At 46.5% G+C, this 27,590-nt stretch overlaps 1 protein-coding gene across 4 annotated transcripts in view; it reads left to right on the top strand.

Annotated features, from left to right (window-relative positions):
* The window catches only part of ELMO1 (engulfment and cell motility 1), a 349,884-nt gene that overhangs the window by 101,674 nt on the left and 220,620 nt on the right, over positions 1-27,590 (top strand). For all 4 annotated transcript variants that reach the window (XM_081146832.1, XM_081146833.1, XM_081146834.1 and 1 more), the window contains one exon: positions 22,400-22,450. In XM_081146832.1, the coding sequence (XP_081002958.1) occupies positions 22,400-22,450 (51 nt within the window). The remainder of the gene's footprint in view (positions 1-22,399; positions 22,451-27,590) is intronic.

The raw sequence follows: 27,590 nt of genomic DNA, 5'->3' as shown, positions 1-27,590 counted from the left end.
GAAGCCAGAAAGTGCATCCTTTAAGTGAAAAGGTGAAAGTTCTCAGCCTAACAAGGGAAGGAAAAAATCATACTCTGTAGTTGCTAGGATCTATGTTAAGAACAAATCTTTTATCCCTGAAATTGCAAAAAGGGAAAAAGAAATCTTCACTAGTTTTCTGAGAGAGAGAGAGACCACCTTCACATAATATTCATGACAGTATATTGTTATAATTGTTCTATTTTATTATTGGTTATTGTTAATCTCTTACTGTGCCTAATTTATAAGTTACACTTTACCATAGGTATGTGCATGTAGGAACAAACATAGTATATACAGGATTTGGTACTATTCTTGGTTCAGGCATCCACGGGGGTCTTGAACATATCTTCTGTGGATAAGGGGGTGTCTACTATATAGAAGAGAAGGCAGGGTCCAGAAGGGTCCCAGAGAAGGATAACTGCACTTAGTAACATCTGACCTGAATTTGAGGGACTAATGGGAAATCTATTCACTCAAAGACCCTTCTCCCTGGGAGTTTTAGGCACGTTGGCTGGCCAGTTGGGGAGTGATTTAGTGGGTGGTAACATCTACCCTGAACGTTTTGAGGGGGCTCACTATGTGACACACTCTCAGCTATGTGCCAATCACTCAGCCACGTGCTTCCCATGGACTGTTGTTCTATATGAATCTTCACAGTAAGGCGTGGACCAGGTTTTATTGTCACACGCTCCATTTTGCAGAAGGCACAGCTGAGGCTCAGGGGTGTAAGGGACAGAGTGGGACTGGACCTAAGGAGCCAGACTGCGGAGCCACGCCCTGTGCTCTGGGCTGTGCTGTGGGACGGACAGGGCTTTCTAGCTTCTCACGGTGCCACACGGTATAGGGCGGCCACCACAGTTCTTGGTGTGGGATGGAAATCCATCTTTCCTCTTCTTTACGTCCTTGGTTCCCTCAGAGGACAGTCCTTGTTCCACCACCTTTTTGGCCTCCAGAAAGCGTTCCGTTCTGTGTACACCTTGGACCCAGTAACCCTGATGATCAGCACTGCCAAACCAGGTAACGTGCCTCAGAACTCCCCGCAAAGTGTACCCGTGTCCAGCAGAGCCTCTTTTCCGTTTGGAAAGGGAATCCATCCATTGCCGTGTGGGCAGGCCGGCTTTGCACAGAGCCTGTGGAGGCGCCTCTGAGCTGGGTCAGATGACACAGGAACTTGTGTCTCTGTTGGTTGCTAAATAAAATGAGAACAGGATGGCATGTGGCTGTCTCAAGAGCACTGTGATGAAAACAGTTCAAGTGGATGCATACTGGCTTTCACCCTAAGAGCTCTGGGAAGCCCCCAGAGGGTTTCAAGCTCAACCTGACCACAAACGTTTGGACTGTAGACTCCCCTGTGATTAGCCTGAATGCACTGTATTGGGCGAGAGCTAGAAGCTATGCTAGAAACCATCAGGAAACAGTTCACTGTGGAGAGGAAAGAATGCAAGGGTATTTTGAAATGTGAGTAGAGATTGACATCAAATGCTGGTAGGAAATGGGACCAGATAGGAATCTTCTCAGAATGTCTGCCTTCAAAAGCCTGCTGGCCATTAACCTCCTTGACATTTTGGCGAAGGGCAGTGATGATGCAGTGCAGTGGGGTGATGCTACTCACTTTGTTATTTCCACAGTGATGTCTTCTCCATAAATTTGTTGATGTGCACAGCCTGATAAAATGCTAATATTTAATTACCTTATTCTCATATCCAATTCTAACTTCCCTTTTGGGTACTCCTAATTTAGAATATAAAAACTGTCTAACGTATGTTCAGAGGTAAATAAGTAGAGAAGTATCTGTGATATTTTCTATTGGGGCATAGGGGTGCAAGGGGAGAAATGGATTTGCTCAGATCTTACAGGTAAATACATGCTGGGTGAGAGAGAAGACACAGTCCTCGTCGTCACAGAGTTTTCAGTCTAGAGGCGGGCTAGGTGGGTACCAACTGATGGTTGATGGGGGTCACATTTGAAAAGGTTATTGGGAATGTGATTTTGAGTCACTTAGGTTTGCAATCTTACTCTGTGTTTTTGGACCTCTTCAGTGAACACAAAAAAGTCTTTAAGTAGGATCCAAAGTCTTCTGCTTCATTTTAAAAACATCTTTATTGAGATATCTAACACAGCATAAAATCTCCCAGTTACAGTGTGCAGTGCAGCGGCTTCTAGTACACCTACAGACTGTTGGGCTGTGGTTTTAGGTAGCAAAGCTGTGTCCTTTCCACAGCTTTGGGGTGTGTCCGTCTTCCCAAGCAGCAGCTCTCAGATTGAATGTAGGTCACTGCCTCCGGTCTGGAGACTGGGAGTTGGTAGATGGGGGTCGGGTCCAAGCATTCCTCACGAGTGTGGGTGGCCCCAGTGCCGCGTTTGAACACCGCCCGCTGGACGTGGTAGCAGCCTCTGGATCCTTTGCTTATTCCTGCATCCGACCGAGAACCCACCCTCTGCCTTCTTACTGACTCGCTGGCCCGTGTGCTCCCTGAACTGGAGGCATCGTTCCAGTTGGTTTCTGCCGCTGCCAGGAGAGGATGAGGCCCGGCTTTCTCATGTAACCTGACCATCAAGGTGCATCAGTCCAGCCCCACTCAACATTATCAGCGTTGCTGTCTGTGTCTCGAGTTTGCCTCACTTTAGACGGACTGCCTTAGTGCTCTGCAGATCAACCTTGCTCTGTCTCCCCAGTGCAGCTCTCTCTGGAATTCGGTCCCCCCCATGTTTCAGGTACTAGATTGGGTGTTGAGGATCCAGACATGAAGACGAGAGATGACACACTCTTTGCTTCTAGGGAAATGAGTCTTAGCAGCAAAGACACACTGGAAGCAATGTCATTAAAATACAGTAACTGTCATTCCAGGGCAGCCGACTGAACCCCCTCTCCCTGCCCGGCTGAAATTGTTTAAGATGGAAAAAACCTTGGCTGCTTGTCTGAGACCATCTTATCCCCAGTTTTGGAGATTAATTTCTGGACCAGTCCTCTTCTAACCCTCAGCCCTTTCTCTCTGCTGCTATAGGAATTACTGTCTCCTTAGTTTATTGTCTCTTACTTTCATTTTTTTCCCTGCTAATTCGGACCTGGCTCTTTATTGTGGCCTTGGACTGTTCTTTAACTATTTGTGAGTTAATTTGAATTTTCTCCTCAGCTGGAATCCAAGTGCCCTGCCATAAAAAACTGTGTGCCCCACCTCTGGGTGCTCTACAGTGTCTCATGTGGCTCCTTAACTAAAAATGTAGGTGTCCAAGGATTGTTTGCCAATTTGATGTGATGCAGTTTTCTTTGCAAGATAAAAAGTATAGTTAGTTGATGAATAAATTATGTGCAGTGTTGGTTAATACAATTTCCAGTATATGCACAAACCCTTTCATGTTACTAACAGTGGAGGAATTGCAGAGTGAATACATAATCTTAATGTTCCTCTTACAGAATCTTAAATCAGGGTTAGAAAGTTCCAGCAGAAAGTCCCTCCCAGCTGATTAATTACTTCTTCAAAAGAAATACATACATACCTACACACATACAGTCACACACGTGCATGTATACACACATAATCATGTACATAAACACATACATGCCTGTGTACAGTCACACACATACATGTTTACATACATACCTATGCATAGTCGCACATGTATACATGCACACATGCATATACATTACATGTGTGCATACATACACATACATATACATGTACATAAACACATGTATACATGTACGTGCAAATACATGTGTTTATATACATGTATATGTATGTGTACACACATACATGCTTACACACAATATCTACACTGTGCTGGATGTTGATTAAGATTTTTTAAAGCTTCTGAGATTTCATTAAATGGTATGTAAACCGAGTCACATGGATTTGCGTGCCCCCTATTTAGAATAAATGACTTCGTTCTGAGAACCTGGTAAGCTGTAGGAGTTTATCTCCAGTTCACAGCAATAGCAGTGGGGAGGGAAAGTAAGGGACCCTCTGGTACCTTATATTATGCAGCTATATCACCATTATGCAGACAAACAGTAACACATCTGAGTCAGTATTATCATTTTTATTTTCATTGTAGCAAGTAACAGTCTCTGTGAACCAAACTGTAGTTGTGAGAGACACTTTACCCAAAATTATGTGATATTCAGTTCTGAGAAAGTGAGTTTTACTTTCTTTCACCCTGTGGGGTCATGAATATTCATGCGCTCACCTGTCTCCAGCATTTTATTTCAGACATTTGCTCAGTGGAAGCAGGAGTCACAGAGCAGCAGAGAATCCCAGTCTTAAACACGGACTTTCCAGTTTCCCAGAAGGAAACCACGGGTGGTGACTTAGACATTCTCTCCCCAATCCCGCACACTCCTTTTATATTAAATGAAAAGGAGCTTTCCATAGTCACCCTCCATTATGGGGACACATTTTCCAATAACCAAGGAACAACGGGAGTGAACTCTTTATGGTCAGAATTACATGGACAGATGGGCCAAGCAAGCCACTAAGAACAGAGGTTGGAGTGTGAGTTTTAACCAACAGGAAACATGCTTTGAAATGTGTTGTTGTGTGTTTGCTTGGGTCTTAGTCCTTTCGGGATGCTATAATTAATACCGTAGCCTGAGTGGCTTATAAACAACAGAAATACGGACATTTATTTCTCACAGTCCTGGAGGCTGGAAGGCCAAGGCGGAGGTGTCGGTGGATTGGGTGTCTGGTGAGGGACAGCGTCTGGTTTAGAAAGAGCCATCTTGTCACAGCGCCCTCTTGTGGAGGGAGGGGGAGGGAGCTCTTATGTGGGCACTAATCCCATCCTGAGCTCCATGCCCATGACCTGGTTTTACCTCCTAAAACCACGTCCTTGGGCATTAAGACTTGACAAATGAACTTCTGAGGGGGCACAGACATTCAGTCTATAGCACCTTGCTACCTGTGAACCAAGAGTGTTTTATCATCCCCCAGACCTCACGTTCTTAGTTTCTCCAAGTCAGGATCCAAAAAATTATTAATATTCCCTTTAAGAACATATTGGATTTCCCCCAATACCATAGTTGAAGACAAGGGCAGGGGTTGAGCTAAGGGCAGGATCGTAGCCACACGGCATAGCAGAGTATTCGGTTCCTGGGATGTTGTCAGGGATAGAACGATAAGTATTACTCTTGGGCTTCCTCAGCTCTTCTCAGTCTATCCAGCCCAGCTTGTGAAAGCTGAAACACACATGCACACACACACACACGCACACATGCCTCGGGAGTGACGCAGCCCTGGCGCTGGGCTTCATCGGCCAGCCGGCTCCTTTTATGGGACTGTCACCCCACCTCTATCCTGGTGGCTTTGTTCTTAGTGTGACTCAAACTGAATTGGCAGTGGACTCAAACTGAAAGTCTGCTCTAAAAACATTTTTGGGGTGGTTTTAGAATTTTCTAATTAGAGTTTGGGAATTGGATGGGAGCTATCATTTAAAACCCTTTGCTGGTACTCTCCCTAACTTGGAAGAGTATATGCTTATTTTAGGATGAAGGAAAAAAATATTCTAAGTTGAGTCACATAAGTGAGAGGGAGCAGGGGAGACTAAGGGACTGCTGCCACCAGTATTACTCAGATGCCGGCGGGTTTTATGACATGTTATTTCGTGCTTGCCACGGACTGCTGGAAAGCAGCTACAGCCTGATGGTTACACCGGCAGCTAACTTCCTTTGCTTAGACTCCCTAGCTTGCTTTGGTAAGATACGGCCGCTTCTAGGATTGCAAAGACAAATGCCAGAGGTCACGGTAATTCCATGTTCCCCAGTTCAGCTATGAAACCAATGAACAGACTGACTCAAGTCCTGAAACATTTAACTGTGAAAGCTCAGGCACGGAGTGAATGACATGCGGGTTTCCTCCTAAGTCACCACTTGTTTGCTGAAAATGACCCCAGAAACTCCAGAACACCCCTTCCAAACAAAACTAACAACAGAAAACAATAAAAAACCCCACCAGTATTAGTAGCGACTAGTTTGGAGAGTGGCTCTGTGACCCTTACAAAGTGTTCAAAAACTAGAACCGTAATTATGAGTTTCCTAAGCACAGCCTCGTTGGTGCTCTTTCTAGTTCAGGAAGGAGGGTTATTTCTGAATAGCTCTCAGGCTCTTTCTCCAGTTTTAAGATGGAGACACTGCATATCTATTTCCTCTGTGTGTCGAAGGTAAAAGATTTGTGAAACAATAGTCACAGTACTACTTGGAATGTTTGTTGTCGTTATTTTTAGTCTATTGTTTTCTCCTCTGTTTTATCAATTTTAGAATAGTTGGTAGGACCCCTAAGGATGATTTTGTGACTATTAATGATTGTGATCCACAGTTTGAAGAACATTTCATTCTACTCTTTGCTTTACAAGGTCCCAGACAAAGTTAGATTTCCTCACCCGTGTTGTCCTGATGCCTAGAACAATGAAATGCTCAACAAACATGTTCATTTAACAAAAGAATGGACACCCACTACAGCAGTAACCCAGGGACCCGCGGACAGGCTTAAGGCCAGGCATGAACAAAGACCAGACAAGAGGATAGAAGGTTCGGTAGAAAGCCTGGGGACAGAGCTGAGGAAGGAGATCTTGCCTGCCCCCAGGAAAGGCAGTGCACTGCAGCTGTTTTCTGGATGTGACATTTTGGTGATATTGGGTTCTAGGCTACCCACTCTCCACTGGGATCAGAGTTAAGTTACAGCAATAACTATCATATGATCATTTTTTGATCTCCCTTGTTCCAGTTATCTAGTGTTGCATTAAAAAAACACCCCAAACTTAGTAAGACATAGTCGAAACCATTATCAGTGGGGAGGACGAGCTGTGCTCCCTGACCCTGTGGTCAGGTATTTAGACACTGTAGGGTAAGAATGATGGCTTGTCTCTGCCTGGTGACGTCTGAAGGCTCGTCCAAGTAGACACAAGTATAGCTGGGGCTGGAATCATTTGGAAGCGTCTTCTCTCCTATGTCTGGCTCCAGGGCTGGGGTGACTGAGGGCTGGGTTCAGGTGGGACTGTACACTGGAGGGTCTACATGTGGCCCTTCCTTCCCCGTGGCTTGGGCTTCCTCACAGTATGGCGGCAGGATTCCGAGAAGCTCCCTAGGAAGGCCGTCCTGAGATACGTGCTCCAAGAGCACCGCGCAGAAGGGCGTGGCTCTCTGTGACCTAGCCTGAGAAGCTCATGGGACCTTGTGCGCTACTCTAGCCGGGAGCAGTCAGAAGTCGGCCCAGGTTCAAGGGGAGAGGACATGGGTGCCTCCTCTCTGGAAGGAGTGGCAGAGAACCCTGGGGGGTTTTCATTAGACCTGCCTTTCTCTCTCAGGGAGAAGCTGTCAATAGGCGTACTGTCTTCCAGAAGTTATCAAAAGATTAGATTGTTTCTTTTACCTTTGCTAGATTTCCACTTTGTAAGGTAAGAGAAAGAAAAGATAGATAAAGCAAAATAGAAGCAAGTCTGCCTCCGTAGGGCCTGGAGCAGCGATGAGACAGTTTTGTGTCCACACAGGATGTGGGAGGGGGAAGGCCCTTGCTCCGCCGTAGGGTGAGGAGCCGGCTCTGCCTGTGTAGGTGGAGCAGCGTCAGGCACCTGGAGGTCTGATAGTTATACCTTCTTCTCAGTCCAGCTTTCGGGGAAATTGGTTCATTTCCTTTACCACCTCTGAAGATTGAAGTTCAAAATTAAAGTGAGAGTTTTGTTACCATCAACTGCACTCGTCAACCGGTAACCACCCTTCATCTTTCAAGGAGAAAGACCCAGTGGGACGTGCTGTCCTCTCGAGCCCTGGGGACTGGCATAGGTCAGGGTGACCTTTCCATTCACTTCTCACTCTTATGGGGAAAATGCCAAAAACAAAAACTTTAGAAGGAATTCACTGTGATCTGGTCTAAGACTTCTTGTTTCATTAGGGATATGCAGGAAGGGATAGCTGTCTCGTAAAAGGCCTTCCTTTTTTCCTGTTCTGTCTCTCCCCTGATGTTTCTTTCCCTTCACCTGGGCCCCCTTCCTTCCTGACTTTTCTTTGTTTCCGTCTGTGACTTCATCTTTCTTTCCCCCGCCTGCCCTCACTAATATCTTTTTATTAGGTCATTAGCCATATTTTAAAACATGTCTCTTCCTAGTCTCTGTTCATCTACTTTCCCTTCTGTTCCTCTGTGTTCAGATGCCCTCTCTTGCAATTTTAGATTTTTCAAGCACTGCAGTTAGGTTTAGATTCTTAGATATAAGAAAATGATGAGGTGCCATGTTACTAATTGAATGCAACTTATATAAAACGTCCTTTTTGTTCAGTACCTGCTGCTCCTAAGCAGATATGAAATCTCAGATTTCATATTTAAAATCCCCACAAACAGATTAAACACATTGGAGACACAAGAAAAGAGGGAAAGCAAAATATTTTTAATTATCAGAATCTTACTACTCAGAGAAAACCACTGACCTTTTAGTATATACACATTTTAGATTATTTGAGTTTGGGTGTGCATCCATTTTTGTAAAATGGGATCATAGCATATACATGCTTTTATAACTTGCATTTTAATGTAACACATAGTGGGCATCTTAGCAGGTTAGTTAATTTACTCTGCCCACTTCCCTGTGTAACAAGGATCGAATGGGATAATGCAGGCGAAACCCTGTCCAGGGCACTCAGCCTGAGGTCATGTCTCAGTGAGTCATAGTTCCTATTTATTTGTCCAGCTTCCTTAATGGCTACAATAGATGCTGAATGATGAGTCCAGGAGACTGGGCCTTCCAGGCTTAGGCAGCCACCATTTATTGAGGACCCCGTAGGTCCCAGTCACTGTCTTGGGTGATTCCATTTAAACTTTCAGGACCCACAGGTGTGGTGGGGGCTCTGAGGTCTTAGGTCACCCAGCTTCCCAGTGTCAGCTCTGGAAGTGAAACGGACATCTTCTGTGTTATTGTGAAGTAAGTTCCATTTCAGAGGGGGTAGAGATGTCTCGGGAATTGCAGAAGTATTTGATTCATACGACCTTTTAAAATATTATCATGAACTATTTAAACACAAGTAAAACTCCACATGAACTGTAGTAATAGCTTCATTATTATTAAGTTCAGTTGCCAGGTTAGGCTGACCTTAGCTGACCTTGATATGAAGCACTGCGTGCCCTGCATGTCTCTGCACATATCTGCACTCGTTACAAGCGTGTCATTGGCTGGGAAGATGGCACCGTTTTAGTTTAAGTCAGGCATGAGTCCACCCACTGCTGCAGAATTACTCCAGCAAGCCCCCTGCCGTCGCACCTGCATGCTGGCTTCTGTCACATCAGGAGAGTGCAGGCTTCTTGGCTTGGGAGCATGTCAGGTATCCAGTGACAGAGGAAAAGCTAACTTTATTCCTTTCTGTAAGTTGTAGGTGCTTTTTTTCCTGACTTCCAATATTTATGATAAGGAACAAAAGTTGAGATTAGGTGTTAGTTATACTGATTTGAATGCAAAAGTATTTTTATTTTTTATTTGATTTATTGGGGTGACACTGGTGAATAAAATACATAGGTTTCAGGTGTACAGTCCTGCAGCACATCATCTGTATGTTGTGCTGTGTGCTCACCGCCCCAAGTCGAGTCTCCTTCTGTCACCATTTACCCCCCTCACCCTCTCCTGCCTCCCCCTTCCCTCTGGTCATCACCATGCTGTGGTCTGTGCCTATGAGTTTTTCTTTCTTCTTTGCTTAATCCTTTCACCATGAAAAAGTGTTTTTAATTGTACCTTTTCAAAGCATCTGGAGATACTCCTGAGATTTCAAACTAAGCTTTTAAAAACAGTCACCTCTGACAGCTGCATGCCTTGTGTGGTGGGCAGAATTCCCAGACGGCCTCCAAGGGTGTCGCCCTGCTGTTACCTGCCCAGTGTTATCTTCCTCCTTGAGTGTAGTCGGGACCTGTGACTATGATGGGGTGTCACTCCTGTGACCATGTCACGAGGTATGTCGGAGGGATTTGCAGATGCAGGTAAGGTTGACCTTGGGTTAATCAAAGGGAGGTTATCCTGGTGGGCCTGCCTTAATCAGGTGGGCTCGTTGAAAGAAGGTGGGGCATTAAAGAGATGCTCTCCTGTTGGCCTTGAGCACGAGGAAGTTGCCATGTTGTGGAGAAGGCTTCAAGGTAAGGAGCCGAGAGAGGTCCCTGGTCACCTGCTCACTAAGAAATGGGGGGAAGGGATCTTAGTCATATAACCACGAGGAAATGAACTATCCAGCAACTGGAATGGACCTGGAAGAGGCCTCTGCATAGTGATGCAGCCAACTGACACCTTGATTTCAGCCCTGGGAGACCCAGAGCAGAGTCCCAGCTGAAACCTGCCAGACTCCTGACCCCTAGGAACTGGGACATCACACATGTGTGTTGTTTTAAGCAGCTCAGGTGGTAACCATTTGTTATGCAGCGATCGAAAGCTGTTCCCCCTGTGTGCATGTATCCAGATTTTCTCCACATCAAGTAAGATAACAAAGCACAAAACCAAATTGAGGGTAGAAGCTCGTAATATTAGTATAATGATCATACATAAGACCAGATATTGAATTTTTATGATAATAAAAAGGCTCATTATCCCTGCTGATTATTTTAATAAGCTATACATTCCCAAACCCATGCTCATGAAACATATTAATATTAATACAATACCTCTTTGTCTATTTTAGGTACTGAGGGATTTTTTTCCCCTTTGTAGAACAAAAGAATTCCATTATTTGAAAACCACTGCCTTGACTAATAGGCACTGTTTTAAAAAGACTTCATTTTGGTTGTTTTAAGAATGTAACTGTTGGCAGTGGGGAGAGGAGCAGGATTGCGGGAGGCTGATCCGAGTCAGCACGTGGAGTTTAAATATAAGTCTGTCATTCATTGTTCCCTCATTACCAAGTAATTCGTCCATGTAAGACATCCAGCCACTGCTTTTGATTCAGACAGATGAGTTCTGCACTGGTGATACTGTTTTTGAAAGCAGAATTAATTTGAGTAATAGTTTAAAACGTTTTAATCGAGCATCTAAAAAAGTACAGGAAATCATATAATTGACACCCACACCCCTGATCATCTGGATGCCAAGAGATGTTCACATTTTGCCTACTACTTTATTTTTTATTTTTAAATATGTTTTTATTTATTTTAGGGAGAGGGAGGGGGAGGGAGAGAGAGATAGAAACATTGATGAGAGAGAAACATCGATCTCTGCCCCCTGCACATCCCCTACTGGGGACTGAGCCTGAAACCTGGGCATGTGTCCTGACCAGGAATTAAACCGGTGACCTCTTGGTTCACGGGTCAGCACTCAACCACTGGGCCACACTGGCCAGGCTTTGCCTACTACCTTAGATCATCTCTTTAAAAATGTGCAAGTCCAGCTAAAGCCCTACTGCATCATTTTCCCCAGAAGTCAACAGGAGCCTGAAATTGGTGTATATTATACTCATGCATGTTTTATAGCTTTTCTGCATGTGTATGTATTCATGAATAATACAGAGAGTTTTTAATTTAAACTATCACTATCTACTGTAGGTAACCTTTTGCAATTTAATTTTTTTCATTTAAAGTTACATTTTTAGATGGGTTATGTATGACACCTATGGCATGGATAAACAACAGTTGATTTATCCATTTTTCTACCGATGCGCAGTTGTTTGCCCAGTTTTGCTACAATGAGCAGCACTGCCGTGAATGTCCCTGCACGTGTATTCATGTGGCCCCGCTGGAAGGTTCTCTGGAATAGAACGCAGAGGCTGTTGGTTAGAGGGGTGCCGGCTTCAACTTTACTAGATGTCGCTAAACTGCTCCCCATAGTGGCTCATCAGCCTGGTCCCGCCCGCGATGCTGGGACTCCTCTATGGCAGAGGATAAGTCTATGAAAGAAACGCCCTCTCTGGCCCTTACCCGGATCAGCGCGTAGGGACGCACCGTGCTGGTTGCACCAGGCTGGTCTCTGCGTTGCTCGCGCCTCACTGGGGCTTAGACTTAGGGTCAGCGCCCAGGTTCTGGAGACAAGGCCTGGCTGTCGAGTGGGGCTGGGGGCGCTGCTCCAGGGAGAGAGGAGGAGGGACCCGCCGGAGCGGCTCAGCAGTTGGGCACCGTCTGCGGGCTTGGTCCCAGCAGGGGCGTGCAGGAGGCAGGCGTTTCATTCTCACACCGATGTTCCTCTTTCTCTCTCCTCCCTCTCTCTCTGAAACTTAATAAACTATTTTTTAAAGGAGGAGACAGCTGAGGTGCAAATGAGTTTTTAATACTTTCAAAGGTTTGCCTGTTTCACTTGCTCCCCTTACACCCGTCATCCCTACTGACTCCTCTGCGAAAGGCTGGGCAAACTTGAGTTTCCCTCCTGGTGCCGGGACAGAGGAGAGAGACCATAGAAGGAGGGGCCTCTAGTAGGACCCAAGCTAGCAAGCTAGAGCCCATTCTCTCTCGTGTGGACTGTTGGCTACTTTTGATTCCAGCACTGAGTCCTACTTGTCTGGGGCCTCTGTCCGGCTCTTCCTCTTGGGGTTAGAGCAGGCGGATTTCGGGGGCTGGTTCTGGGCAGGCTTGCGCGCCTCGGAGCTCAGTTGTAGATGTCAGGGGCTGTGGGTAACGTGGCTTCTGTGTTAGGGAACCCTGATGCTGTGGTTTAGGGCAACACCGTGGTGGCATATGGCTCATTTCCATTCTGACATTATTGCGGACACATGGATTGATAACGGAACACGAGCAAATATCTCAATTCTAAAAAAATATAAATGCTTAATGATACATGTGCCTCATAGTAGGCATGAAATAAATATCCTCTGGTTGACTGAAGGTTGTGGATAGAGGAGGAAAGGAAAAATGGCCTGTGACTTGCCTGCACTGTGGGAGGAAGGGGCCCTGTACTTACATCATTGAAGGCAGGAGTGGCCAGTTAGCTTCAGTTTGCAGATATACGCTGGCTATTGCTACAGGCCATATAATGATTAACATATTTATTCGATTCATTCAAAAGTACTTCTTGAACACATTTTATATACCAGGCACTCACTGTTTTGGGCACTGCCGAAGAGCAAAACGCGAAGATGCTTGCTCTTGGGCATATATTCTCATGTTTGTGGAGACAGACTGGAAATGTAAAGAGATGAACAAGTTATTTATTTCCAGATCGGGGTGAGTGCTGTGAAGGAAACATATGGGGAAACATGCTAAGAGATGGGGCAGAGTGTGGCAGGCTTTGCTGTTGAGGTTTAGTCTGCTGGGCCAGCCATAGAATTTAGGTTCAAGAACAGATCAGAAATATGACCTGGCTTGGTTCAGGTTTACAGATAACCAGGCATAAATGAAATAAGGCTATAGGAGGGTGGACATGACTTTCAGAATCGGGGACTTAAGGTCCTTATTCGTCCAACTATGTGAGCCCCGAGAAGTGAACTATTCCCAGGACCCCCGGGCAGTCATTCTGCTCCCAGGATTTGTGCTACCCAAGGTTAATGTCTGGGTTCTGGTCTTCACCTTGGGGTCTGCCAGCTTGGGGGGGCTGTCTTTCTCTACAAGGCCCTGGATGCCCACCTGTGGGCACTGGCCAGGAGTGCTGTGAGGCATCAGGGGAAGTCTCTCTGAAGAGGTGACATGTGAGCTAAGACTTGACAGTGACAAGGAGGCAGCTCACGGTGCTGCAGGAGGAGGAGAAGCCGCTGTGGAAACCCCAAAGCATCGCGTGCTTGCTGCGACAGGGACGAGGGAACAGGACGCCGAGCTGGGGCAGGAGGTGGGAGCCATGCGGGGGCTGCGGAGGTTGGCGGAGCCACCTCAGGCAGAGGCTTTTAAACCACGGTAGAATCCGGATTTTCTTATGAGTACCGTCCAAAGCTACTGCTTTAACCCGAGGTCTGTGAGCTTGTATCAGAAGAAGGTCATACCTGCAGGAAAACGTAAACTTTGCGTTACTTCAATCTCGAATGTGGGCTGCAAGCCATGATGTCTGAGCAGTATCTATGCTGATGTTTCCCATAGAAATCATACGTATTTCCATCTGTGACTGTCATTACAGCGACCCCAAAATGTGACTTATGATCATTGTACCTAATTAGAAATGATAGGAGTTATTAGCTCTGATAGTATATCTTGTAATATTTCATGCATGAATATAGGGGTCAGCCTGTGGGCCAAACCCAAGCTGCCACCCGCTTTGTAAATGATGTTTATTGGAACACAGCCACACCCATTTATTTACTTACGTTTCATCGTTGCAGCAGCCACATCTGGCCTGCGGTGCTTCAGCCGTTGGCTGTCTGGCTCACTCTGGAGCTTTGCTGGTGCCTGCACTGCTGAAGCTACACATCTGTGACTGTGACACAATTTTAAAAACATCTGGAAAACTGTTGGTTCCTTTGCCAGCTTGTATATTTTATTTTATACATTAAAAAAAATTATTCAGCGAAGAGCCACGTAGGCTTCCCAAGACAGCAATACATTCATGACCAGGAGAGAAAGAAAGGGAAAGAATCCTGATTGATGGGGACAGAATGGCCTGACCCTGCTTCTCCTGCCCAAGGTTCCTTGCCCCTTCTTTGTCCGGCAGAGTTTCCATGTTTTCGGCACCTAGTCCTGAAGCTGCCTCTTCTCCATGAATGATGTATGAAGTCCTTCCCACATGCCAGGCATGGCTTTATTGGCCCTGTTTAATTTAATCCCCATAATGTATGGTCCAGGGGTGACTGTCTTGGAGTAGCAGTGACAGAGGCCTGCAGGCGGCATCCTGTGCCCTCATTCCCTTACTGACTGTTCACTGCGTACCTGCCAGGTGCCGGGCACTGTGCGCAGGGCTCAGGTGACAGAGCTGTTGGTGGTGAAGCCAAGGCTTGAACTGGCCCGTCTGATACCAGTGCCTGGGTGGCTCACACCACAGTGGACATGCTCAGGAAGCTATATGACACCACACTGTCTCTTTGGAGCCAGTGGCCAGCTCGGCCACTCCTCCTCTCTGGTGTTTCCACCCACTTGGTTCCACAGCCCTCCTCTCTGAAGGTGGACTTCCCCCTCTTTCTCTCCCTGTCTGCCAGCTTGGTCTAGGACAGGCCACGAGTTGCTATTTCCCAGCTGTGGCAGTGTCCTCAGGGTCCCTGCCAAGGCCACTGGAATGGCCCGTGAAGGCCATCGTTTGCGGGCACGGGCCCTTTCCTGTAAGAGCAGCTCTCTCCTCCAGCCCTCTGCGGATCTCCGAGACCACAGGCTCCAACTCGCCCATTGCAACCCAGGTTTAAACATTTACACATGTCCTTTAATTGGGGGGTAGGTTAGAGCTGAAGGCAGGGAGAGGGGCCGGCAATCAAGTCTTTCAAATGGATGAGAAAACTGGACCGCAGAGAGAGGCCTGTTCCTCGAGGCTCACCCCAGCTTGGGCAGGTCCCTCTGTCACCCCAGGTAGGCCGCCTTCACCCCTAGAAAGGCAAACAAGCCTCATTAGCTGGGCGGGCCAGATCCTCATAGTGTCAGCATTTTCCCTGCGTTCTTTCCTTTTATTTGGTAATGTGTTGCAGGTGAAGAGCATGTTTACATGATTCTCTACCTGGGCACCAGTGTTTTTTCAGGGCTCACTCTTTATATTCTACCAGTTTGCACTCATACTGCAATACTGTATTGTTGTTTTTTTATTTTAATATTATTTTTCAATTACAGTTGACATACAGTATTATATTAGTTTCAGGTGTATGACATAGTGACTAGACATTTCTACAAGTTAACCCCCGATGTTTCCAGAGCCCACCTGGCAGCAGACACAGTTATTGCAACATTACTGACCGTATCCCCATGCTGTATCACACCCCACGGCTCCTTTAGCTGCGGTCCTGTTCTGTAACCTACGGTTTTCACTTCACAGACTGTGACATGCTCTCATTAAACATTCTTTTATCCCAGGACTTTCACGTCTATATTGTGTCCTTGGCTTGCGTTACTACATCTGCATAAATTTTCCTTCATATTGGAGGCATTTGGAAGACTTGGTACATCACTCAGGATCCAGTCAAATATAGTAACCATACCGTTATTTGAACAGGGAAACTTTAATTTAAAGATTCTTGAAAAAATTTAAAGAAAATTTAATTTTAAATTAAAATTTCAATGTAAAGAAGTCAGTTAACTGCGATGAAAGGGGTAAAAGAAGAAGCAATTGCAGCCAGGTAGCTGTGGCACTTAGTCTGCGGAGGAGCAGACAGTTGAAGATCTGAAGACCAGGAGAGGGCACCGCGCGTCCCCCAAGGCTGTGGCAGGAGGGTGTGGCCTGTCATCACCTCCCTGGTGGCGGTGCAGCCTGTGTTGGACCCTAGAGGTGAGCCTGCTGCTGGAAGGTTGAGTATGCAGTTGCTTAAGGATGGTCTCGGGTAGGGGGAGTAGGGCCGAGGGGGCAGGAGGCCTGAAGGCTTCCACACTGAGTAATAATAATGGTGGTGGGTCCTCCAGGCGGGATCATCACAGTGCTCTCTACCGGGGAAGCTTAAAATTCTCCCAGAGGGCAAAGGGGAAGTGCCTGCAGCGCCCGCTCCATGATTAGTACAGATGAGAGCCAAGAAAGGTTGGTTCTGACTTGAGACAATGAATGAGTGAGTGAATGAATGAGTGAATGATGGGAATACTTGGGTTTGCTTTTAGTTTTGTTTTTGTCTCCGTTAAAAAAAAAAAGAGCTGCAGTGGACATCTTTTGTCAGATGTCTGCGTCTCTGTTTTCAGAGAAAAGTGGATAGAATTTGAATTTGAACATTTTTAAGGCTTTTGTTGAGCCTCACAGAGTCACCCACCCAAAATGTGTCCCTGCGGATTCTCCTCCAAGTGGTGTCTGGGAGGAAAGGCGTATGTTTTTGTCACAGAACTTGTTCTTGATCAGCTTTGCAGATCTTGGGTTGGTTTGCTGGGTTGCTAACTTGGAGACTAGGGGTGCTCAGAGCCAGCGGTTCAGGGCTGGCACCTGTAGTCTGACTTAGGAGGGGCCAAACCCTGGGGCGTCAGGAGGCAGTGTCAGTGACCGGGGTCCTTCATCTTCTCCTCCCACCTCCTTAGCTGACTCCCTTTCTGCTCTGAGTCCCTGCTGCTGACAGGTTCATTCTCTGAAGCATCCTTCCTCAGATCAGTAATCCTGCTCAAAAGCCTTAAACATTTCCTCTTTGTGCGTTTTACTGAGAATTAAAGAAAAGCAAAGAGAGGACCTTTGGCGCTGGGCATCTTGCCTCTCTTCTGTTGCTGAGGAAACTGAAGCCAACTGACTTGCCCAAGGTGACAGGGCAGGTTAGTTGGTTCAGGCCCAACCTGGGGCTCCCTTCCGTCCAGGCCGCTGCTCCCTCCAGACTCCCAGACCCCTGCTCCCCATCACCCTCACCTTCTTACTGCTCTCCCAGGATGGCACCTGCAGTGAGAGAGATGTTATTAATACATGTCCTCAGCCTCCTGACCTGGTGGTCACTCTGCCTTGGCTGGTGCTGACCCCACAGCCTAGGTCGCAAATGCTGTCTCCCTCAGCTGCTGCGCTCAGGGGGACTGGCTCCTGCGGCTTCAAGGCTGAGTTCAAGATTCACATCTAAATAATGACCTCCCACTACTTCTTAAGGAATCAGATGCCATCAGTTCTTGTCCTAGAGCTGTACAGGGGCATGGACATGACATGGGTTCCACACTGAGCTTTTGGTCCCAGGGCCTGGACACCATGTGAAGGTGGGTGGATGTGAGCTCACTCCTGCCAAGTGAAATCTCTGGGGTAGCAGGCAGCCTCCCTGCCTTTCTTAACCGGTGCCTTTTTTTTTGCAATAGTGAACATTAAATAATGCATGTTCCTTTAAGATAAGCATGTTCTTTTTTTAATATATCTAATGATTTCTGAGAGAGGAAGGGAGAGGGAGAGAGGTAGAAACATCAGTGATGAGAGAGTCATTAATCGGCTGTCTCCTGCACGCCCCCGACTGGGGATCGAGCCCACAACCCAGGCCTGTGCCCTGACCCGGAATCGAACCTCAATCTCCTGGGTCCTAGGTCTATGCTCAACCGCTGAGCCATGCTGGCTGGGCAAGATAAGCATGTTCTTAAACATACGGCTCTTTATCTCTGCTTTATCTTTATCTCTGTCTTCTGTTGATTGGCGTGCTCAGGGGCCAGGCACCCTCCTCGCCCTCCCCTCGGCGTCCTGCCTCCCTGCAGGCTGGGCTCCTGCGCTACCTCCCACTTCCCTCCATGCTCACCGGGTCTTAGCCTGCCGCCAGGGATGAGCGCTCCACCTCCCCGGCCTGTGTCCACCCCACAGGCGGGTGGTCAGCAGACATCGTACTTAACACTCGTCGTCTTCTTTCGGTTTTGGGAGTCGCACTCAGGGCATTGAGGATTTGAGAAAAACCACCACTGAGGAGAGAATCTCGTGAGGAGCAAGAAAACCAAATCCTTTAATTTATGGGAGGCGAGAGGCTGCCATCGCTGGGGGGGCCACTGTCCCTGATGTCAGTGACCCTGGGGAAGGACAGAGCATCCTGATGGGAGATGCTCACTTACAACAGCCTGCCACCCCCTCTTTCGTGGTCCCTGTCCTCACCCCACCTCTCAGCCCTTTTTCTCCTGGCTTTGGGGGCATCGCTCTGTCACCTAGCAACCGGCACATCCTATACTGTTCCCAGTTATTTCCTTGAGCCTGGAGAGTTGAAGGTCACCCAGGTGGACACAGAGGACACACGGGGTCAGGTTTCCATGCAGAATCGGTCTCCGGGATGATTGAGCAGTGAATGCAAGAACAGTGAGCGTGGTTTCATAGTGATGCGTCCAAAGTAGTGATCTCGTCACATCTAAGAGTGGGGGACACATAAGGGGGAGAGAGAGGGAGAAATCCTTGAGGCTGTCTGCCCTCCAGGGGCCTGCAGTGTGGGGTCACACGTGTCCCCTCCCCCTCTGACCTTCAGTTTTCCTTGCTGAACAAGGAAGGGAGGTAGAATTGGAATTTTTGACCAGGAAATTATTCCTGATTTGTCTGGCTAGATAGAAAGTTGGCATAGTGAGAAAAGCAAATTTCAGAGGGAGAAGTATGACAATGACATTTTTTCTGCATGAGCTTATAGTCCGCTCCACACAGAGGCCGAGTCTCTGAGCTGTCCTGTGAAGAAGCACAAAGATGCCCTGTGAGGCGCGGTGCGTGTCAGGGGCTAGCACCGGCTGGGGCTGCGGGGTGCGTAACCGCAGCAGCGGGCGTCTGTCCCCAAGTTTCCTTTTTACACTGGGAGCCTGGACGTTCCCTGCATAAATGTTTTCTGTTCTTTTCCCCCTATTTACTTATTTATTTATTGAATTAATCGGGGGGACACTGGTAAATAAAAGTCTCAGGGGCACAATTCTACAACACATCAGCTGTATATTGTATTGTGTGCTCACCACCCCAAGTCGAGTCTCCTTCAGTCACCATTTATCCCCCTCTGACCCTCTCCTACCTCCCCCGCCCCCTTTCCCTCTGGCGATCGCCACACTGTGGTCTGTATTTGTGAGTTGTTTTTGTTTAACCCCTTCACCTTTTTTGTCCGGCTCCTAAACCACCCTCCCCTCTGACAGCTCTGTCTCTTCTCTGTATCTACGAGCCTGTCTCTACTTTGTTAGTTTATTTTGTTCATTACATTCCACATATGAGTGAAATCATATGGTATTTGTCTTTCTCTGAAATATTTCCCTTAGCATATAGGTCCCTCCATGCTTGTCACAAAGGGTAAGATTTCCTTCTTTTTATGGCGAGTAGTAGTCCATGGTGTGAATGTCCCACAGCTTATTTATTTATTGTTTCCTGATGGGCACTTGGGCCGTTTCCAGATCGTGGCTACTGTAAATAACGCTGCAGTGAACATAGAGGTGCCTGTATTCTTGTGACTAAGCGTTCCGGGTGTCTTTGGATATATTCCTAGAAGTGGGGTCACTGGGTCAAATGGCAGCTCCATTGTTAATTTTCTGAGGACTCTCCGTACTGTTTTCCACAGTGGCTGCCCCAGCCTGCATCCCACCAGCAGCGCACTAGGTCCCCTTTCCCCACACCCTTGCCAGCACTTGATGTTTGTTGATTTTCTGATGACAGCCGTTCTGACAGGTGTGAGGTGATAGCTCATTGTGATTTTGTCTCATTTCCCTCAGACTTTATTTCCTTGAAATTCAGAACCCTTATTCTAACTGTGCTGGGTGATCTTATGAATTAGGCTGGGATGATTCTGAACTTTATTGGGCTCATAGTTAAAATTCAGCTTCCTGGGCTCCTGAGTCAGTGGCTGTGGAGTGGGAGGCCTAGAAATCTGCATTTTAATACGATTATGTTGGTTAAATCAGCATTACAACTAAAAAAATAAAACCCAAAAAACCTCAGCTCAGTGCCTTTCACCAAATGTTAGTGTACTGCCATTATTAGAATGCCCCCCCCAGATCTCCATGGGGGAGATTACTGCTAAACCCACCTGGCCTCTTCATACCCCCAGGTCTCTTTCCCTCCTTGGCTGATTCTTTGGGGGGAATACACTGGGCCCCTTTCCTCTTGGGAAGGAACCTGCCTCAGGCCTTACCTGCACATGTGCCTAACCTCAGGGCTCCGTCTGCTAGTTCTCACTCTGCACCTCGGTCCCCATCATTGCTGATAAATGGGACATTGTGGGTTTTCGTCTTCTGATTCTATTTCTCAATTCACTTAGACATTGAGCAGGAAACGGGTGTGCTATGAACTTCACCTCTTTAATATTCCGTAATTCTCATAGAGTCAGAATTTTAGAGTTGAAAGGAGGTTTTTAAAATCATTGAAATTTATTTCACCATCTCACATCTGAGCCTGGCCGCAGGTGGTCCTTCACCCACTACCTGCACGCTGCTGGGAATGAGCAGGGTGCTTTCTCAAGGGGTGGCCCGGGGTGTCTGGCCGGGGATGCTCTAGATCAGGCTGGAGTTACCCCAGGAAGGTTTGATTCCGCAGGGCTGGGCTCTCAGGCCTGCATGCACTCGGCATAGAATGTACAGATTAGGTTTTCTTTGGGAGGCAGTGTTGGCCTGAAGCCTGAGGGAGAGAGCAAGCTTTCTACATGTTTTTGGCATCTCATCCTGAGAAATTTCCCACCATCTCTGTGTGCCTGCTGCATCCTGAGCAAATCCTAGCCTGTGGCTTGTCTTCAAGGAGGCAGGAGAATGAGCTTTAAAGCACGTTGTTAACCTCCTGGCCTCGCTGCTCCCAGGTGGAGGCTGCAAAAGGGTGACTCTCGTGAGGCCACCTCCTGAAAGCTAAGTTTGGCGCATACTGTGGCGGCAGAAAATAAAACTGCCAGCAAAACTCTACTCTCCCTGCCAGAGACACTGAAACCTTCGAACACTCACCTCAAACACACTCACCCAGTAGAGATGGACTGATCTGGGATCTGCTCGAGTCTGCTCTTTGTATTTTAAGGCAACATGCAGTTGGAGCTAACAAATGATAAAACAGCAAGCTCCTTAAGAACTTTTAAAAAAAAGAACAGCTTTATTGACATATAATCCACACTCCCCGAAATATACCTTTCTAAAGTGTTCAATTCAGTGGCTTAGTCTATTCATAGATTTGTGAAACCATCACCACAGTCAATTTTAGAGTGTTGCATTGCTCAGAAAAGAAACCTTGAACCCATTAGCATTCAGTCCCATTTCCTCTCCCCTCCCCTTACCTTCGGAAACCACAAATCAGCTTCCTGTCTCTGTGGATTTCCCTATTCTGGACTTTTCCTATAATGGAATCAATACAATATGCAGCCTTCATGTCTGGCTTCTTTCACTTAGTGTAATGTTTTCAAGGTTCATCATGCCGTAGCAGGTATCAGTACTTCATTCCTTTTCGTGGCTGAGTAATATTCCACCAAACGGATATGCCACATTTGTTCATCCATTCTTCAGATCGTTTCCACTTTGGGGCTGTTACTAATAATGTCTCTATGAGCATTCATGTACAGATTTTTGTGTGGACATGTTTTCAATTGTCTCGTGTATATACAGGGGTGGGCAAAAGTAGGCTTACAGTTGTTCGTATGGAAAAAGACACGCAGGATATGATCCTCGCAGTAGCATTATTAGCTCTGTTTCGTGTCCTCAACTGTAACCTACTTTTGTCCGCCCTTGTATTAGTAGAATTACTAGGTCAGAGTCCCTTAAAAACTTTCAAAATTGCTTTTTTGTTGTCTGCTGTTCCTGGGCCCCATCTTCCCATTCTTTGGCTATATATTCACTTCCTCTGTGCTGAATGCTGTCCATGACTTGATATAAAGTTAGCACATCTGGGAGCCAGTTTAAAATTCTTTGTAGAAATAATTTAAAAATCTTCAACTGAGGATAAACTGAATCCTAAGAGTGCTTCTTATAGTAGCCACTCGATTCCATTTGCCTTTGCTCTCTTTGTTCCAAAGCTTCTACCTGAAGACTGACAGAGATTTTGTTTTCTTTCCCAGAATCGCAATGAAATAAAAAATGGCACCATCCTTCGACTAACCACGTCTCCGGTAAGTCGATCTTCAGTTACAGTTTTCCAGTAAGCGCTTCGCTCCTCTGTTCCTCTGTAAGTGATCATGGCTATTAACTTGTGAGCATGACTCAGTGCAGCACAGACGGTTCTGGAGCGTCCTCACGTGCAAATTCCGCATAACCAGGAGCGCCTCTCCCGGACCCCACTGTGGGTGGGGGGCCCTCCTTCCAGGTCAGGGGCACATGAAGGGACTCTAAGGTTTGAGTTTGCTGGTCATCGCAACAATTCTCATATACAGATGGGATACTAGCTGAGTTATCAGCTATATTGATTGGTTTGGGTTTTTTTAATTGATTTTGTAGAGAGGAAGGGACAGGGATAGAGAGAGAGAAACATCAATGGGCCGCCTCCTGCACACCCCCTACTGGGGACTGAGTCCGAAACCTGGGCATGCGCCCTGAAGGGAATCGGACCAGTGACCTCTTATTTCATGGGTCCGATGCTCAACCACTGAGCTACACCAGCTGGGCTATACTGATTGGTTTTTATCCACCTGCCCACATGCCCATCTAATGCCATCTGAGCAAATTCAGACAACAGAAAAGCAAACAAAACCAAAGACAGCCTGTTACTTCCCCACAAAGTCAAAGGGGGTGTGTGTGTGTGTGTGCATGTGTGTGCATGTATGTCTGTAAGAGTGAGTTTAAGGATTTTTTACTTTGGTCAGTTATTATAACAGTTCATAAAAATGTAGTTTAAGAAATGTTTGTGCATATGCTGTTTCATTGACAGCTGATTCTAGATAAAACACTTTTAAAGTCTTCCAAATAAAAGCTGCTAAACCAAATGCTACAGAGTAGCTAGACTACTGACTGCATTGCTTTATCTCTCTTACTTGCTTGTAGATACTTTAGGTAGTACCATTAGCATATTTAAACTCTATTTTTTCACAGTGCATTTTTATTGCTTTCCTAAAAAATATAATGTGCACAAAATACACCAAGTGTTACTATTTTCACTCTGCATATGCGATGAAAACTGTGTCTAACTCACATTTTCAGTTTCTCCTGGAGCCATGTGGTGGGCTAAAAATAAATGTAAAAACTGGGAAAAGCATCTGGCTGAGATTAAATTGTGGGTACTGTCACTACCACAAATTCTTCTTGTTGAAAATTATATTAGAGAGGCTTAAAAATCTCCTAAACATTCTACCCAATAACATCTTGAACCTAAACACAGTGATGAGCTCAACAGAGCGCACTGCTAGAGCTGACTGGATACTCTTCCAAAGCCTTCTTTCCCACTTAATGGAAATGATAATTTTACTCATTTTCAGTGGCTCCATGATGAGCTGAGACATTTTTGTCCGATGTAGCACTGATCTTCCTACTTTAGTCAGCAAGAATTCATGTTAATGTGACCTTCAGAGACCACAGCTTCTCTTGGTTTTATAGTTTCTGTTTATCCTGCTGAAACTACTCATTTTCTTGCTGGGCAGAAAGAGTACATCTTGCCATTTGAATCATCTTGAAATTAGAAAGGCTCAATTTTTATATTTATTTATTAAATCTAGGCCTTCTCTAAGCCAAAGGAGAAGTTGGTTCTCCTTTTCATTGCCATTTGCTCATAAGCAAAATTCCCCCCAGGCTCAGTCAGCTTCTCCTTGAGAGAAGGCTGGGTGTTGGGCAGAGTGAAATTATTCAGCACCCTGAGCGTGAACGTACAAGCACCATGGCATGACTTAGCACCATCGGGCACAGTGGAGTTTGTCCTGTTCAGACAGTGACCCTCACAGTCCCGGCATGGTGAGGGACAGGTGTGAAAGCCCGTGCACAAGGCAGTATTACGAGATGGAGTCCACCTACAAAGGACTGGCTCACGTTTTCTAAAGAGCAGTGGTCTCCAAACTGGAATCATTGGAGTAGTTTTAAAATGCTGATCCCATGTCTGGGCCTCTAATGAGAACCTCAATGAAGATATCTAGGAAAGCGGTCCAATAATCTGCATTTTAAGAAAGCACTTTATGGTGTGGCTGTAGCCACCATGTCTAGAATTGGGAATTACTGTATAAGATATTTTGGATTTGTAAATGTCACTTGTTGCTGGTAGATTATTTTATTATTATTTTGTGTTTAACTGGAAAATATGATTCAGCATATGCTAACTCTTTCACTTTTTACATGGACGCTAAAAATGTGTTAAAAAATAACTGTCTCCATCAAACTTGCCAGGAAGTTTTAGACTGTCATAAAGAAACCAGCAGTTGGTGTTATACTGGCTTTTACAGTCCTTTCATCTACCCTGGCTGAACTCTCTCTGTAGCCAGACAAGGCCACACACACACACACACGTGTACACATGCACATGTTCACACATGCACATGCTCCTGTTTTAGGTAATTTGCAGCTGTGCTGGGTCTTACCTCCATTCTATCAAAGGTGGTGTTTTGTTGATTTTGGTTGCTGAGTTGGTTTTCTGTCTTCCTCTATCACAGAAGAGCCCTTTCTGGATAGTTCCTAGCAAAATAGGGGATTAATAAGAGAAGATCTAAAGAAAACAACTTGCATTTTTATTCTTATAGAAACCCATACACTGTGCCAATGGTCCTCTGCATTGCACACTTTAGACAGTAACTCGCGTGGCCATCTTAAACGTGTACCTTCCAGGTGTCATACCTTCACCGATCTCCCCAGTATCATGGCAATGTAGCCACAGCACGCCCAGGACATGGGTGCAAATGGATGTGTGTTTGAGTGGACCGGGTTCGGGAGTTTCCGATCGTGCAGCTCAGCAGCGTTGTCTTCTACCTGCTGTGGGAATGACAGCTGTGCAGGTGGAATCTGAGGTCCTGTGTTGTCTGAGGCAGAGTATAAGTAAATGTTGGCTGCTGTTCTGTTAGAAGGGTAGCCAGACCATTGTTTTTACCATCCTGAAATTTTGTTTTAAGAAGTCCTTACAATGAATCTACTTGTAGTCTTGCCGTGTTGAAAGCCTCTCCAAGTACAACACAAAACCCAGAGGCCATAAAGAAAAAGACTGACACATCTGACAACAAAAAAATGAAAACCATGAAAGCTTCATGCTTGGAAAGAATTTCAGAAAGAAAGTCAAAAGCAGCAAATTAGGAAGAACAGTTGGCATTATGCACAGTAGACAGAGGGCTAATTCCTTAATTTGGAGGAATTACAAATAAATAAGCAAACGTTCTCCAAAGCAGATGGCCAAAATGTATAAGCAAAATATGATCTATGTATTTTTATATATCTGTCTCTATCTCTATTGATTGCTTTGTCTATATATATATATATATATATATATATATATATATATATATGTTTATCCTGGTCGGCAGAGCCAAGATAAATATAAATACATAAATATAAATATAAATATAGATCTATAACAATAGACATATAGGAATAGATAAATATAAAGATATAGATATACATGAAAGAAGAAACTCAGTCTTTCTCTTTAAAAAGATGAAAATCTATACTCCTTGATAATCAAGGTGTGAGGCAAGATGCTTCGGTGCTGAGAGTAAAATGGGAACAGCCTTACCCTGGCCAGGTATCTCAGTTGATTAGAGCATCTTCCTGATATGCCAAGGTTGTGGGTTTGATCTCTGGTCAGGGCACATACAAAAAGCAACCACTGAATGCGTAAATAAGTGGAACAACAAGTCTCTGTTTCTCTCTCCCCCGCCTCTCCTCTCTCTCTTTGGAGGGAATTTAGCTGTGTCCACCCAAGTCTATAATATATGTTTCTTCATCCTGACAGTTTTACTGCTGGGAATTTATCCAATAGATAGAACCATAAGGAAACACATGCACACACACTGCACATCCACACGGGGCTCTGTGCACCATCGTTTGCTGTTGTTTTGTTGTTTCTTAATTGTCACCCAAGGATACTCTTTCTATTGCTTTTCAGAGAGAGCGGAAGGGGGCGGGGAGAGAGAGAGAAGCATTGATGTGAGAGCTAACCATCAGTCAGCTGCCTCCCACACACCGCCTCCTGGGGACCGAGCCTTGACCCGGGCACGGGCCCTGACTGGGAATCGAAGCAGAGACCTTTTGGTCCACAGGACGATGCTCAGCCAACTGAGCCCCACTGGCCAGGGCACTAGTTACTTTCTTACTGTTAATTTGTTTTACTGTTCACCCCCCACCTGTGGGATGTAAGCCCTAGGAGGGCGAGGAGCTTGGCTGCCCTGTTCTGGGTCTATCCCAAATGGGCAGAGCAGCGCCTGGCTCTGGGGGCACGTCCAGAGGGTTTGTTGAACGGTGAGCGAGGATTCTGTCTTTGGTTTTGAAGGGGCAGAGCCTGGAAACGGACGGCTGTAAGCCTCCTCTGAACACAGCCCGAGTAAAATTCTGTGCAGTGTAATCTTTGGCAAGAACTGATGCCAAAAAAGTATGTTTTCCTTATAAGCACCCAATATTTTAATAACAAAACTTTTATTCCCACATTCATTTTTATAGTAAGAGTTTCATATCCACATTACTTAGAAATTAGAGAAGGTGAAAAGAAAACACATTCGTTTCCAACTAGAGAAAGATTGCCTTAAAAGTTTCCCAAAGCTGGGTGCGATGCTTTGGTTGGGGCCGGCCTCCGTGTAGCCCCTGTTCCTGGAAGGCTCCGGGAAGAGGGTTCCTGCCCCCTGGAAACAGCCCGACCCTGTGGGTGCGAGGGAGCTTGGAGCCTGATGTCAGCCCAGGCCCAGGGCCCTGAGGCAGGAGAGGGGAGGGGCGGTTCCCAGGCGCCATGCTCCTCGGTGCAGAGCTGGACGCCCCGCGTTCTCGGCCCTCGTTGGGGGACCCCCACCCCGCAGACCCCGCCTTCCCACAGCCCTCCCCCTCAGGAGTGACGCATCCCCCCGGGACCGCTTATGGCTCAAAACCAGGAGGAAAACTCACCCCGCAGCAGGCACCGCGGGCCCTGTGCGTTTCACGCGGAGCTGACTGCGTAGGTTGTGGCTCCGGGAGGAGCAGGGTCCGCTCCAGGGGACACCGGCCTATTCCCTGCGCATGACGCGGACGGCGAGCCCCGCTCCTCCGAGGCCCGGGAACGCCGCGCTGCACGCGGCCCGTCCTCCCCGCACCGTCCCCGGCGGCGCCCCCCCGGGCTGCCCCGCACCTCGGCGGCGTGCGCTGCCGCAGACCTGGGCGCGGGCT

Source organism: Miniopterus schreibersii, assembly GCF_964146895.1.
Source record: "Miniopterus schreibersii genome assembly, chromosome: 9".
Lineage (NCBI taxonomy): Eukaryota > Metazoa > Chordata > Mammalia > Chiroptera > Miniopteridae > Miniopterus > Miniopterus schreibersii.
The sequence above is the reverse complement of the archived record's forward strand: the minus strand, read 5'-3'. Positions and strand labels throughout refer to the sequence as shown.